Source organism: Bos taurus, chromosome 3 (assembly GCF_002263795.3).
Source record: "Bos taurus isolate L1 Dominette 01449 registration number 42190680 breed Hereford chromosome 3, ARS-UCD2.0, whole genome shotgun sequence".
Lineage (NCBI taxonomy): Eukaryota > Metazoa > Chordata > Mammalia > Artiodactyla > Bovidae > Bos > Bos taurus.
In genome coordinates, this window is record NC_037330.1 from 8,901,607 (window position 1) to 8,916,569 (window position 14,963).

Genomic DNA, 14,963 nt, shown 5'->3' on the forward strand with positions numbered 1-14,963 from the left:
AATTAAAGTGCGGGCCTTGTTCACCGAAACTTGGTCTCACCATGTCGTTCTTTCTCTTACCTTCTGGCTGAATTATTCAGCTTCTTTTCTCCACTGAATTTCCTCACTGAGCTATCCTCATTCTATTACTCTTTATATCCTTAATTAACGTTTAATTAAGCAATTGTTTCCTGATCCTCGCCGACGCCGTCCCCACTTCGAATTCCCTGGATCCACCGGGGCCGGACCCCGGCAAATGGGTGTTTCAGAGCTACTCTCTCAATTCGTCCCACCCTCTCCCTCTGCCACCATATCCGCAAGTCTGTTCTTAGTTTCTTAGTTTCTTAGTGGTTTAATTAAAAAAAAAAAAAAAAAAGCGATGGGGCTTCCTGTTTTTGGTCCCCAGGCCCCACCCATGAGTTTCTGGGTGGAGACGTCTAACCTTAAGCCTTGAATTAAAGGTGCCTTTGGTCTCTTTCTGGCTTGGCTCTGGTCTGTGTCCAGAGTTCCCGTAAAGTTCTGGAGAAGAGGAGTATGTGCTCCAGAAGGCGGGAGTGGTCTCTGAGTCTGGAAATTCTACTGCTGCCTCACTTGTTCCTGGCAATCAGCATACAAGGTACTTTCCACAGATTGTCTGCCTGTAACTGTGCACTGGAGGCCCAGTCAGATGGAAAAGGGAATACGGGGCGTGTCTCCACCTGAAGTGGAGTAGTGGTTCCAGGCAGCAAGGATTTGCATCCTGGCAGCGGGGTTGGGGATTCTTCCTTAAGCTTTGGAAAATCAGGCTCCATCTCTTTTCTCAAGGGGAAGCAACAAAAATAGAACTTTGGTGAGATGGAGAAGTAGTCCTCTCACATTTAGTGCTATGGTTTGTCATCTGTGAAGTCTCTTTGCATAACAAATAACAGAAAGCTGCATGGGTAGCTGCCACATTGTAGGCTCAGGGGTGCCGTGATCCTTGAGGCATTCTTTGAGACCTCTGTCTATGCAAGGAGTTGTTTCATGAGCAAAAGTAAATAATGTCATTGCTCCAGAGAGAAATCAAAATTGTGGGAAAGGAAACTTGGGAAGGATGGCTCTGTCTAGGGTCACTGAGTGAGAGTCTGAGCAGAGGCCTCAGTAGCAGGGAAACCCTGGAACATCTGATTAAGAGTTAAGGTTCATCCTGCCATGGTTGTGTTCTGATCCCCTGTGTGGCAACTTTCCTTTTCCTGTTACAGTTGTCCAGCCCTCCACTACCTGTCTTCCTAGGTCAGCTGAGAACTGAGAACTAAGCTATTGCCTTTCTCGCTATTTCCCCTAATAAATATTTATGTCTTTTTCATTAAAGGTGCTTTAATGTTCACTACTATGGAAAAAATGAGTAAAAGTGAGTTTGAGCATGGGAAACAAAATAGCATTTTAAAATTATGATAGTATGTGATTCTGAGGCAGATGAGATAGCAATACTTAAAGGAAATCCTGTTGGCTACTCATGCAAGGCCTCTCAGGGTGGCAGAACATTGGATCTGGTTTATGACTGGCTTTGGGGGAGGAAGAAAATTTTCTCTGCCCTTCTAGGATCTCTGACTGGTGTAAGAATTAAATTGACATGAGATAAGCTAACAAGAGAAAATCAGAGTTTAATATTGTGTACATGGGTGAAACCCAGAAAAAACAAGTAACTCGCTAAAATGGCTGAAGCCCTCATCTTAAGTACCATCCTCTGCTGAAGACGAAAGAGAATGTTGAGGGTGACAGTTCTGGGAGGTTATCAGGAAAAGCACAGCAAATAAGGGTAAGTTTGTTAGGCAGATTTAAGTTAGTGCCTTCTCCACTGATAAGAGTTTCTAGAGATTTGGTCCTCCTCCTCTTCTGGTACAGAGAGGGAGATACCTTTATTAATGGAGATTTCCCTTACAAATATAAATGTTTCTTACGAAAGGGTAACTCGTACAAGGTTTTCAGAATGTTTACCATGTCTGCTATTTCCTTAGAAAACAACCAGCTTAAAACAATTAATATGCCAAAGAGACGTATATTAGTGTGGCACATTCTGCTCCCCTACACTAAGTCTAGAGACAAGATATCTTCAGGCTGCTTGTTGCTATGTGAGAGCTCCATGGGGCTTACTCAACTCATAGGTCACTAATATGATCTTGGGAGTAGGGGCTGGTATGAAGTATTCATCCAATAGTTGGGGAAGATAGAAATGCCAAGAGAAGCGGGCTATTTCAGCACTTTCTTTAGACATGAGGCCATTGTGTCTAAATCTCTTCATGTCCAGAGTATGCCTACAGATAGTTCTTTTATCTTCGGTTTATGATTCCCTCATCCCAAAGCCTGGTGGCACAGTGGTTTTACAAAAAACCCACCTGCCAATGCAGGAGATGTGGGTTCAATCCCTGGGTCAGGAAGATCCCCTGGAGAAGGAAATGGCAACCTACTCCAGTATTCTTGCCTGGGAAAACTCAAGGGCTCAGGAGCCTGGTGGACAACAGTCCATGGGGTCACAAAAGAGTTGGACATGACTGAGTGATAAAACAACACCCCATAACCACATTTCATCTGAATTTAACTTTGCAGTTTGCCTTGGAGGAGGTGCTTTCTCTCCTGCCTCTAGGCCAATATACATGCCTTTCCTTCTGCCTGAAATGTCCTGCATGCCCCCTCTCCAGCTCCGCCCATTCTTGTGTCACTTCCTCCTAGAAGCCTCAGGTTCCAGGTTATGATTGGTGAACTGCTTGGTTGTCTGTTTCCTGGAGCTCTGTGACCGCAGGGACCTTGTCCATTGCTGAACCTAATACAGTGCCTAACACGTGGCATGGGCTCAATAAATAATTGTTAATCCTATGAATGAATGACATCAAAGAACTTCCTTTCAGGCTATCTGTCCAGATCTTCCTGGGGGTATCATTATTGTTTCTTTCCCAGTAATGTATGTTTTTGTGGAGAAATTTGAGAAGTATTTTTTAAATCTCCTCCTTTGGCCCTCCTCAGACTTGAGTTTCTCAGCTCTCTGATCTCTGGGCCCACTCCTCACTGGCAGGCATCTTCCCTGTCTCCCTCTAGCACAACAAAGTGCAGTAGAAATAGCCTTTTCTGGGAATCAGAAGACTTATCTTCTTTTTTCTTAATTTTATTATCAATTGGAGGATAATTGCTTTAAGACCTATGTTCTGAGTTCTAAGCCATGGGGTTTCCTATAAATTGTAAAATCTTCCTGAGTCTCAATTTTCTCAACTCTATTATGGGTATAATGATACGCTCCCCATTTTTTCAAGGGTTTATTATTAAGATCAATGAAATAAAGAATGTGAAAATGCTCTGTGATTGTGACCACATACAATTTGAGATAGATAAGACCCAGGAATATCATAAGGAAATTCCAAAGCCCAGTGCTCTCTCCTGGGCCACAGAACTGAATCTCTGCTTTTTAAACATCTTCAAGCACATTTCCAAAATCTAACTCCTCATCTTTGTTCCAGCTATCTATTGCTGTGTAATAAGCCTCCACAAACCTGGGGCTTCCTCACTATGCATTTGGTCACTGTCATCTGGCCAATTAAATTCATGAGACTTCCCATCTCAGGAAACAGCACTGCATTCTTCATCTTGCCCCCATGACACACATCTGAACTCTTGATGTCTGTTGCGAAATTGCTTCTCTGAAAGGTTTGTACAGGTTTGCTAAACAGTTTATCTCACTAAAGAGTTGCATATAACTCCATGTCAGTATCTTTAAAACATCTCTTTTGGTTCTTAAAATTTTACGAGAAATGACATGACTTGCTTTAGAATTTCCCCTTTAGCACTTCCTTCTTCTCCCTGGGTAGACTTTTTTGTATGAAATTACTACTTCTTTTGATCTGATTCCCCTCCCCTATACCATTTCAGTTTTACTTTTCTATAGACAAGAAACATGCGTAAGCATAGGAAAGGTCTGCCTCATTTATAAACTGCACATAAATACAGTTACTTTATCCTAAGCATTCAGATACATGAACAACTACTTATTGTTAGAATTAAATCAAAGTAGTACTTTAAGTAGTTTTCTATCTAATAAAATATGGAATTGTTAAAAGGCAAATAAAAATGTTTTTCAATTTACTTTAAAAACTAAAAAAAACAAATATATTATAAAAAGAAATATATATATATTTATTTATATAAAAATATATAATAAATATATTATATTTATATTGTATATATATATTATATATTATATATATATATAATATATTATATATATAATATATATTAATATATTAATAATATATTATTATTATATTAATATAATTAATTATATTATATTATTTAATTATATTATATATATATAATATAATAATAATATAATAATAATAATATATATATAATATAATATATTATAAATAAATATAATAAAAATATTATAATATATATAATTTTATATATATTTTTATTTAATATATAATTTATTATATATATATATAATATATATATAATATATAATTTATTTAATATATAATTATTTATTTAATATATATAATTATTATAATATATTTATAATATAAATAAATATATATATAAAAATATATATAAAAAATATATATATATTTATTTATAAGTAGGAAGTCAAGAGAGACCTGAAGAGGCAGGCAAGTTTAGCTTTGGAGTACAAAATGAAGCAGGGAGAAGTCCAACAGAGTTCTGCCAAAAGAACACACTGCTCATAACAAACACCTTCTTCCAACAACACAAGAGACAACTCTACACACGGACATCACCAGATGGTCAATACTGAAATCAGAATGATTATATTATTTGTAGCTGAAGATGAAGAAGCTCTATACAATCAGCAAAAACAAGACTGGGAGCTGACTGTGGCTTAGATCATGAAATCCTTATTGCAAAATTCAGAAGTAAGTTGAAGAAAGTAGGGAAAATTACCAGGCCATGCAGGTATGACCTAAATTAAATCCCTTGCAATTGTACAGTGGAAGTGACAAATATATTCAAGGGATTAGATCTGATAGACAGAGTGCCTGAGGAACTATGGATGGAGGTTCATAACATTGTACAGGAGGTGGTGATCAAAACCGTCTCCAAGAAAAAGAAATGCAACAATGCAAAATGGTTGTCTGAGGAGGCCTTACAAAAAGCTGTGAAAAGAAGAGAACTGAAAGGCAAAGGAGAAAAGGAAAGATACACCCATCTGAATGCAGAGTTCCAAAGAATAGCAAGGAGAAACATGAAACCCTTCCTAAAGTGATCAAAGTAAAGAAATAGAGGAAAACAATAGAATAGGAGAGACTAGAGATCTCTTCAAGAAAATTAGAGATATCAAGGGAACATTTCATTTGGCAAAGATGGCCAAAATAAAGTACAGAAATGGTATGGACCTAACAGAGGCAAAAGATATTAAGAAGAGGTGGCAAAAAATACACAGAGGAACTATACAAAAAAGATCTTAATGATCCAGAAAAACCATGATGGTGTGATCACTCATCTAGAGCCAGACATCCTGGAGTGTGAAGTCAAGTGGACCTTAGGAAGCATCACTACAAACAAAGCTAGTGGAAGTAATGGAATTTGAGCTGAGCTATTTCAAATCCTGAAAGATGATGCTGTGAGAGTGCTGCACTCAATATGCAAGCAAATTTGGAAAACTCATTAGTGGCCTCAGGACTGGAAAAGGTGTTTTTCTTCCAGTCCCAAAGAAAGGCAATGCCAAAAAATGTTTGAACTACCACACCATTGTATTCATCTCACACACTAGCAAAGTAATGCTCAAAATTCTCGAAGGGAGGCTTCAACAGTATGTGAACCGAGAATTTCCAGATATTCAAGCTGGATTTAAAAAAGGCAGAGGAACCAAAGATCAAATTGCCAACATTCATTGGATCATAGAAAAAGCAAGAGAATTCCAGAAAAACATCTACTTTTGCTTCATTGACTATGGTTCATTGACACAACCTTTGACTGTGTGGATCACAATAAACTTTGGAAAACTGTTAAGGAGATAGGAACACCAGATCATCTTACCTGCTTCCTGAGAAACCTGTATGCAGGTCAAGAGGCAACAGTTAGAACTGGACATGGAATAATGGACTGGTTCAAAATTGAGAAAAGAATACGTCAAGACTATATACTGTCACCCTGCTTATTTAACTTATATGCAAAGTACATCATGTGAAATGCTTGGCTGGATGAAGCACAAGCAGGAATCAAGATTGCTGGGAGAAATATAAATAACCTCAGATATGCTGATGACACCACCCTTATGGCAGAAAGCAAAGAGGAGTTAAAGAGCCACGTGATGAAGGGAAAAGGGGAAAGTGAAAAACTGGCTTAAAACTCAACATTCAAAAAACTAAGATCATGGCATCTGGTCCCATCTATTCATGGCAAATAGATGGGGAAAAAATGGAAAAAGTGACGGACTTTATCTTCTTGAGCTCCAAAATCACTGAAGATAGTAACTGCAGTCATGATATTAAAAGAGCTTGCTCCTTGGAATAAAAGCTATGACAAACCATATTAAAAAGCAGAGACATTACTTTGCTGACAAAAGTCCATCTAGTCAAAGCTATGGTTTTTCCAGTGGTCATGTATGGATGTGAGAGTTGGACTATAAAGAAAGCTGAGCACTGAAGAACCAATGCTTTTGAACTGTGGTGCTGGAGAAGACTCTTGAGAGTCCCTTGGACTGCAAGGAGATCAAACCAGTCAATCCTAAAAGAAATCAACCCTGAATATTCATTGGAAGGACTGATGCTAAAGCTGAAACTCCAATACTTTGGCCACTTAATGCAAAGGGCTGACTTATTAGAAAAGACCCTGATGCTGGGAAAGATGGAAAGCAGGAGAAGAAGGGGATGACAGAGGACAATATGGTTTGATGGCATCACCAACTCAATGGACATGAGTTTGAACAAGCTCTGGGAGATGGTAAAGGACAGGGAAGCCTGGAGTGCTGCAGTCCATGGGGTCGCAAAGAGTCAGACATGACTGAGTGACTGAACAATAACAACAATAAAAGGAAAATATCAATGAATTTATCTGAATTTACTAGAAAATCCTCTGTAATAGACTAAACCACCACTTTGATATCTCAAATTGCACTACAATGTCTGTATGTTAATTTTTGCAATCTATATTATAATAGTAATATTAATGCATCTTTATTCAACTTGTGACTGGATTATAGGATCCTTTTAGAAGAGTAGAATTTTTTCCATTTTTTAATGGTTAATCAAGTATTCTTTCTACTGTTTCTATCTTTATGTGGCTTTTTAAGGCCACACTTTCATTAGACATTTCATAACAAAACTTACTTCTCCTTTTTAAATTAATTTTTATTTTATATTGGAGTATAGTTGATTTACAATATTGTGTTAGCTTCAGGTGTACAGTGAAGTGATTCTACTATACATATGAAAGTGAAAGTGAAAGTTGCTCAGTCGTGTCCGACTCTTTTCAACCCCATGGACTATACAACCCATGGAATTCTCCAGGCCAGAATACTGGTGTGGGTAGCCTTTCCCTTCTCCAGGGAATTTTCCCAACTCAGGGATCAAACCCAGGTCTCCCACATTGCAGGTGGATTCTTTACCAGCTGAGCTACCAGGGAAGCTATATGTATACCTATATTCTTTCTTTTTTCATATCCTTTCCCCAAAACTCACTTTTCCTTTGCTATTCTCAAGCATGAGTCTCAGCCCATTTGAGGCTGCTGGGTTTTTATTTCAAGGTTTCTCTTAGCTGCTTTTCATTGATTTGTAGATGTCTAAAACCATGAATGATAGACTAAGCTCTCTTTTATGTTGTTCTTTTGAGAAATAACTTTCTGGGCAGCTTCTTCACTGCTCCTCTGCTGTATATGTCATAATAGTCATCTTTTATCCTTTTATCCAGGACCCAACCATAAGACTTCCCTGGTGCCTCAGATGGTAGAGAATCTGCCCGCAGTGCCAGAGTCCCAGGTTCAATCCCTGGGACAGGAAGATCCCCTAAAGAAGGGAATGTCTACTGACTCCAATATTCTTGCTTGGGAATACCATTGACAGAGGAGCCTGGCAGGCTACAATCCATGGGGTTACAGAGAGTTGGACACAACTAAGTGACTCACACACACAACCATAAGACAGGGCTGCTACACTGGCCCAGGTGGGCACATTATGATACTTAAGAAACACAGTTCATTGTTCATAAGTAATTAAAAATAACTCAAATTTCTACCTGAAGTCTCTCAAAAGATGTTAAAAGGAATCCAATTTATAAGCTATAGCAATACTTCCTATCATACACTTATCTGCCCTCTTCAGTCTTCTCAAACTATTCCATTCCTCTGCAGCTCAGAGATTCTCATTCTCTTGAGCCATAATGTTATAGAACCTCTATTTTCTAAACCAACTCGAGTGGTTCCTCATAAATGTCAAACAAATCTTAAGAAATAAGCAAGAGGAGGGCTTCCTAGATGGCCCAGTGATAAAGAATCCACCTGCAATGCAGAGACACAGGTTTGATCTCTGGGTCAAGAAGATCCCCTGGAGGAGGAAACAGCAACCCATTCCAGTATTCTTGCCTGGAAAATCCCATGGACAGAAGAGCCTGCAAAGAGTCAGACATGACTGAGCAACTAACACACACACATACCAAGCAAAAGGAAGCTAAGTGGGATAAAAATATGACTACTTGGAGGTTATGAGGAGATGAATGGAAGCACTTATGTATGGATTTTTGTCCCATCCATTCTATACTAAACAATAAATGTGGGCCAAGTATTCTGGGGATTCAAAATTGAGTAAGACATGGTGTTCACCTTTGAAATGTTCACAATTTCAGTGACTCTGTTATAGCTTCTCCCTCCTCCTCACACTTTAGTTTGAAGTTCTTTGGAATGTGTTGGGGATATCCTGGACAAACAAGATCTTAATGTTGTAAATTCAGTTCAGTCGCTCAGTCATGTCTGACTCTTTGTGACCCCATGGACTGCAGCATGCCAGGCTTCCCTGTCCTTCACCAACTCTTGGAGGTTGCTCAAACTCATGTCCTTTGAGTCAATGATGCCATCCAATCACCTCATCCTCTGTCATCCCCTTCTCTTCCTGCCTTCAATCTTTCCCAGCATTAGGGTCTTTTCCAAGAGTCAGCTCTTTGCATCAGGTGGCCAAAGTATTGGAGTTTCAGCTTCAGCATCAGTCCTTCCAATGAATATTCAGGGTTGATTTCCTTTAGGATTGGCTGGTTTGATCTCCCTGTGGTCCAAGGGACTCTCAAGAGTCTTCTACAGCACCACCATTCAAAAGCATCAATTATTCGGCACTCAGCCTTCTTTATGGTCCAACTCTCATATTCATACTTGACTACTGGAAAAACTATAGCTTTGAACTACCGGAAAAACCATAGCTTTGACTAGACGGAAGTCTGTCGGAAAAGTGATGTCTCTGCCTTTTAATATACTGTCTAGGTCTGTCATAGCTTTTCTTCCAAGGAGCAAGCGTCTTTTAATTTCATGGCTGCAGTCACCATCTGCAATGATTTTGGAGCCCAAGAAACATTTTTTCCATTTTTTCCCCATCTATTTGCCATGAAGTGATGGGATTAGATGCCATGGTCTTAGTTTTTTGAGTGTTGAGTTTTAAGCCAACTTTTTCATTCTCCTCTTTCACTTTTCATCAAGAGGCTCTTCAGTTTCTCTTCGTTTTCTGCCATAACAGTGGTATCATCTGCATATATGAGGTTATTGATATTTCTCCTGGCAATCTTGATTCCTACTTGGGTTTCATCCAGCCCGGCATTTCTCATGATGTACTCTGCATATAAGTTAAATAAGCAGGGTGACAATATACAGCTTTGATGTACTCCTTTCTCAATTTTGAACCAGTTCATTGTTTCATGTCCAGTTCTAACTGTTGCTTCTTGATCTGCATACAGGTTTCTCAGGAAGCAGGTAAGGTGGTCTGGTATTCCCATCTCTTTCAGAATTTTCCACAGTTTGTTGTGATCCACACAGTCAAGGCTTTGGTGTAGTCAATAAAGCAGAAGTAGATGTTTTTCTGGAATTCTTTTGCTTTTTCTATGATCCAATAGATGTTGGCAATTTGATCTCTGGTTCCTTTGTCTTTTCTAAATCCAGCTTGAATATCTGGAAGTTCTTGGTTCACATACTGTTGAAGCCTCCCTTCGAGAATTTTGAGCATTACTTTGCAAGTCGTGTGAGATGAGTGCAATTGTGCGGTAGTTCAAACATTCTTTGACATTGCCTTTCTTTGGGATTGGGATGAAAACTGACATTTTCCAGTCTGGTGGCCACTGCTGAGTTTTCCAAATTTGCTGGTGTATTGAGTGCAGCACTTTCACAGCATCATCTTTTAGGGTTAGCTCAACTGGAATTCTATTGCCTCCACTAGCTTTGTTCTAAGTCATGCTTCCTAAGCCCACTTGACTTCGCATTCCAGAATTCTGGCTCTAGATGAGTGATCACACCATTGTGGTTATCTGGGTCATTAAGATCTTTTTCGTATAGTTCTTCTGAGTGTTCTTGCCACCTCTTCTCAATATCTTCTGCTTCTGTTAGGACCATACCATTTCTGTCCTTTATTGTGCCTGTCTTTGCATGAAATGTTCCCTGCTTTATTATTATAAAGCAGACTTCATTTTCACATGGATAAATAATGTATATTATAACTGAGTTTAAATCATAACTTCAGTCTATATGCCCTGTATTCTTTATTCCTTATTGAGTTCATTCCCATTTTTCTTTGCCCAGGGAAGTTTCAGGTAAGTTCTCTGGTCTTACCATGGTGCTGGGGACTCTTTCTTATCATCACATGTCCTAACCAAAGACCTGGTTTGTTTGTCTTTTGTGCATGCTTATGTATTTTACTAGATTTAGCTTATAAGTAAAAGCCTCTACAGGAGTTGCTGCAATTTTTTTTTTTTTTTTTTTTTTTGCCCCCTTCCACCACATTCTACACTTTCAGATTCACAGATAGGCATTCGTTCCTAAAAAAGTTCTAGTCCTTATTTTACCACTGTTTTGGCACAATAAAATGAGTTCAATGGCAGGTGTTAAACATCTCAATAATTTATACATAGTATAGAATTTATGGATACAAAAATAATGTAGGTAATAATAATAATCAATACATGACATTTATTATCTACTAACCAAAAGTTATGACCAACCTAGATAGCATATTAAAAAGCAGAGACATTACTTTGCCAACAAAGGTCAGTCTAGTCAAGGCTATGGTTTTTCCAGTGGTCATGTATGGATGTGAAAGTTGGACTGTGAAGAAAGCTGAGTGCTGAAGAATTGATGCTTTTGAACTGTGGTGTTGGAGAAGACTCTTGAGAGTCCCTTGGACTGCAAGGAGACCCAACCAGTCCATCCTAAAGGAGATCAGTCCTGAATATTCATTGGAAGGACTGATGCTAAAGCTGAAACTCCAGTACTTTGGCCACCTCATGAGAAGAGTTGACTCATTGCAAAAGACCCTGAATGCTGGGAAGGATTGGGGGCAGGAGGAGAAGGGGACAACAGAGGATGAGATGGCTGGATGGCATCACCAACTCGATGGACATGAGTTTGAATGAACTCCAGGAGTTGGTGATGGACAGGGAGACCTGGTGTGCTGCGATTCATGGGGTCGCAGAGAGTCAGACACAACTGAGTGACTGAACTGAACTGAATCTTCCAAGTATTATACTAAGTATTTTATGTGTATTGATTATTTGAATTAATCAAATTATATCCTAAGCATTTTATTTGTGTTACTCTGGGTCAGGGTTCTTTAGAGAAAAAGAATCAATGGGGTATATACAAATATATAGAATGAGTCTCACACAGTTTCCCAGGTGGTGCTAGTTGTAAAGAACTCGCCTGCCATAGCAGGTCAGACATAAGAGATGTCAGTTTGATCCCTGGGTCGGGAAGATACCCTGGAGAAGGGAATGGCAATCCACTCTAGTATTCTTGCCTGGAGAATAGACAGGGACAGAGGCGCCTGGAGGGCTACAGTCCATGAGGTCACACAGAGTCAGACATGACTGAAGTGACTTAGCACACACACATGGTTATGGAAGCATAATCCATATTCTGTACTTCTCTGGAGAAGTCCCATGATCTGCCATCTGTAAGATGAAGGCCAAGAAAGTTACTTGTGTAGTTTCAATAGAAATCCACAGATCTGAGAATATATAGACTCACAATTTTAGTTTATACACTCTGTAATCTTCATTCTCAGTAGACTCAACTTCATTCATCCTTCCACAAAGAGGCTTCAGGGAAGCCAGTGGTCTAGGTTGTAGTTCAAGTCCTAAGGTCCAAGGACCAGGGACACTGATGTTCAAGGGTAGAAGATGGAATACCCCAGCTCACAGAAGAAAGAAATTTGCTTTTATTCTTTCTTTTTAGTCCAATTCTGGGACTCAGCAGGTTGGATGATGCTCACCCACATTGGTGAGGGTTATCTTCTTTTTTACCCAGTCAAATTTGAATTACTGATTCAAATGCTAATCTCTGCTAGAAAAAACCTTACAGACCATCCAGAAAGAGTGTTTTACCAGCTATCTGGGCATCCTTTAACTCAGTAAACTTGATACATGAACTTCACCATCACAAACTCTGTAAGATAAACTCAAATGAAGGCAGAGAGGTCAGGTAAAATGTTCGCAGTTACACGGCTAATAAGTGACAGGGTCAGGATTTGAATAGTCTCATTCCAGAGCCCATGTTCTTAACTATCATACTACAATGGAAATGAGTTTAATTCATAAGACTCATTTTCTGTCTTTAGGAAGCTTCTAGGGATTTTCCAGGCAAAAGTACTGGAGTAGGGTGCCATTGCCTTCTCCGAGTCTGGTGATAAAGGCAAGTAATCGGTATTAAATGGATTACTTTAATATGATATGAGTTTTAAGATATAGGCATGAACAGGATGTTGCAGCTTTCCTTCCCCCTTCCTTTACCACGTATGAGTAATGATTAAAAAAAAAAAAAAAAAAAGCCATCCTGGTAGATGGCGGTGACTTCCTACTTAGAAATAAAGTGGTTAATTGTGGGTTGTGTTATATTCTTCAGCATATTTTTGAGACTCAATGGAAAGTCTACCAAGGATGCCTAAGCCAACAGTTTTCAACCAGAATGAAGGTGGTAAGATTTTTGCCTCCCCGGGAGCATTTGGCATTGTCTGGAGACATTTTTGAAGATCACAACTGGAATGATGTTACTGGCATCTAGTGAGCTGAGGCCAGGGAGGCTACTACACATCTTACAATACACAAAGACGTCTCTGCACAAGGAATTCTCCGGCCCAAAATGTCAATAGTGCCAAGGCTGAAAAACACTGACCTAGGCTGTCTATTATCACCACTTTTATTAATTCATATGGAAACAAGCAATGGAATGAGAACAAGTCTAGAATACATGTCCAGTAATTTTGAAATCCTAAAGAGAATGTATGGTCTAAGAGGTGAGAGACAGTCTACATTGCTGGTGTTGGAGCCTAGCACATGACCTGGCATGTAGTCATTGTTCAAATATTGTTGTTTTGCCGGGGTCCTGCCCTGGCTGGATCAGGGGTTCCCTCGGGAGGACGGCGTCAGCGACTGAGAGAAATAGAGAAAGAGATAAGGAAAGATATTTGCAGTTAAGAAAATAGAGGAGAGAAAAGAGGCTGATATTCCTTGGTTTATGCAGAAAGCCAATAAAGCCCCAGCACGGGACTTGCTCTGTTCACGTAGGCCGCAGGCGCCCTCTCGAATAGCTGAATGTGCCCCACCTTAGGCACCTTCTCGAGTGGGTCTTAGAAGCCCAGGCAGGAAAGTGAAGGCAGAGGGCCCCTGCACTCCAGGGAATCAGCCTGAAAAGGAAAAGGAAAGAGAAAACAACATGGGGAGACCAAGTTTGATGAGCATGGCCCACACTTTATTTTCCAAAGTAGTTTTTATACCTTAAGTTGTGCATAGAGGATAATGGGGGGGAGGGGTAGAGTCATGCAAGGTCAGCAGTCCTTGATCCTTATCGAAGCCAGGCTTTCTTTCTGCAAACTTATCATATGCAAAAGCTTTAGGTGATTTACATCACCTTCTGGCCAGGAGGCTTGTTAACATTTTATGACCCTTTCTTCAGAAAACTTATTTTTCTCTAAAGGTGATTATTCTAAAGTCAGGCACCACCATCCAAAAGCATTAGATAAAGTTGCATTCCTATAGGGCAAAAGTGTGATGGGTTATAACATGAAAAGAATTAACTCCAGGGTCAAAGGTTACAAACATTAAAGCTACTACTTACATTTCTATATACCAACTATATTAATAAATACACTCCCAGAGACACAGTAGGTAAGGGATATGGAAACTTGGCAGCAAGCATTAGCTCAACAAAGAAATCCTCTACTAGTTCTATTCTAACAATTTTAACTCTCTGAGAAGCTCTGCATTGTTAGAATATCTTAAGGGTCCCATGCCTCTCATGGTTGGGAGGCTATGAACAATCACACGCGTAGCTGCAAGAGTCCAAACAAACCTGTCAGGCAAGCTAGAAAGTCATCAGAGGGGTTTGAATTGAAACACTCCTATTATGCCCAGGAAAATTATTAACTAGAGCTCTAAGTTAATTTTCTTCAGGGAAGGTGGTCGGGGATAGCCCCCCGTTAATGTCAGAAGAGTTGGTGAAAATCATGAAATAATAAAACAGATTCTGGTTTTGGGGTAGACGCTCAGGCAGACCAGGGGGGCCCTTGAGCCCTGGACTCGCCTTGCCTGTCAGCTCTCCCGCATGACCTTGTCATGGGTGGGAACTCCCGTGCTGGCTCCCAGCATTGTTTGGACTGATTGATTATGTCACAGAGATTATAGAGTATGGGATGGACCGATCAGAAGCACTGTGGAAATTAATGCCTACATGTGTCTGTGAATGAAACAGGCATAGGTTAAATGCTCCATAACTAACTGTTCAATGGATAGTTGGAAAGAGTAATGACTAGGAACTTGAAAGACCTGGGGACATAGGCATT

At 39.6% G+C, this 14,963-nt stretch overlaps 1 protein-coding gene across 1 annotated transcript in view; it reads left to right on the plus strand.

The window, feature by feature from the left end:
* Window positions 1-448: 448 nt before the first annotated feature.
* Window positions 449-14,963, plus strand: part of CD48 (CD48 molecule) — a 30,478-nt gene continuing 15,963 nt past the window's right edge. The window contains exon 1 of the mRNA NM_001046002.1: window positions 449-595. Within this exon, the coding sequence (NP_001039467.1) occupies window positions 514-595 (82 nt within the window). The 5' untranslated portion in view covers window positions 449-513. The remainder of the gene's footprint in view (window positions 596-14,963) is intronic.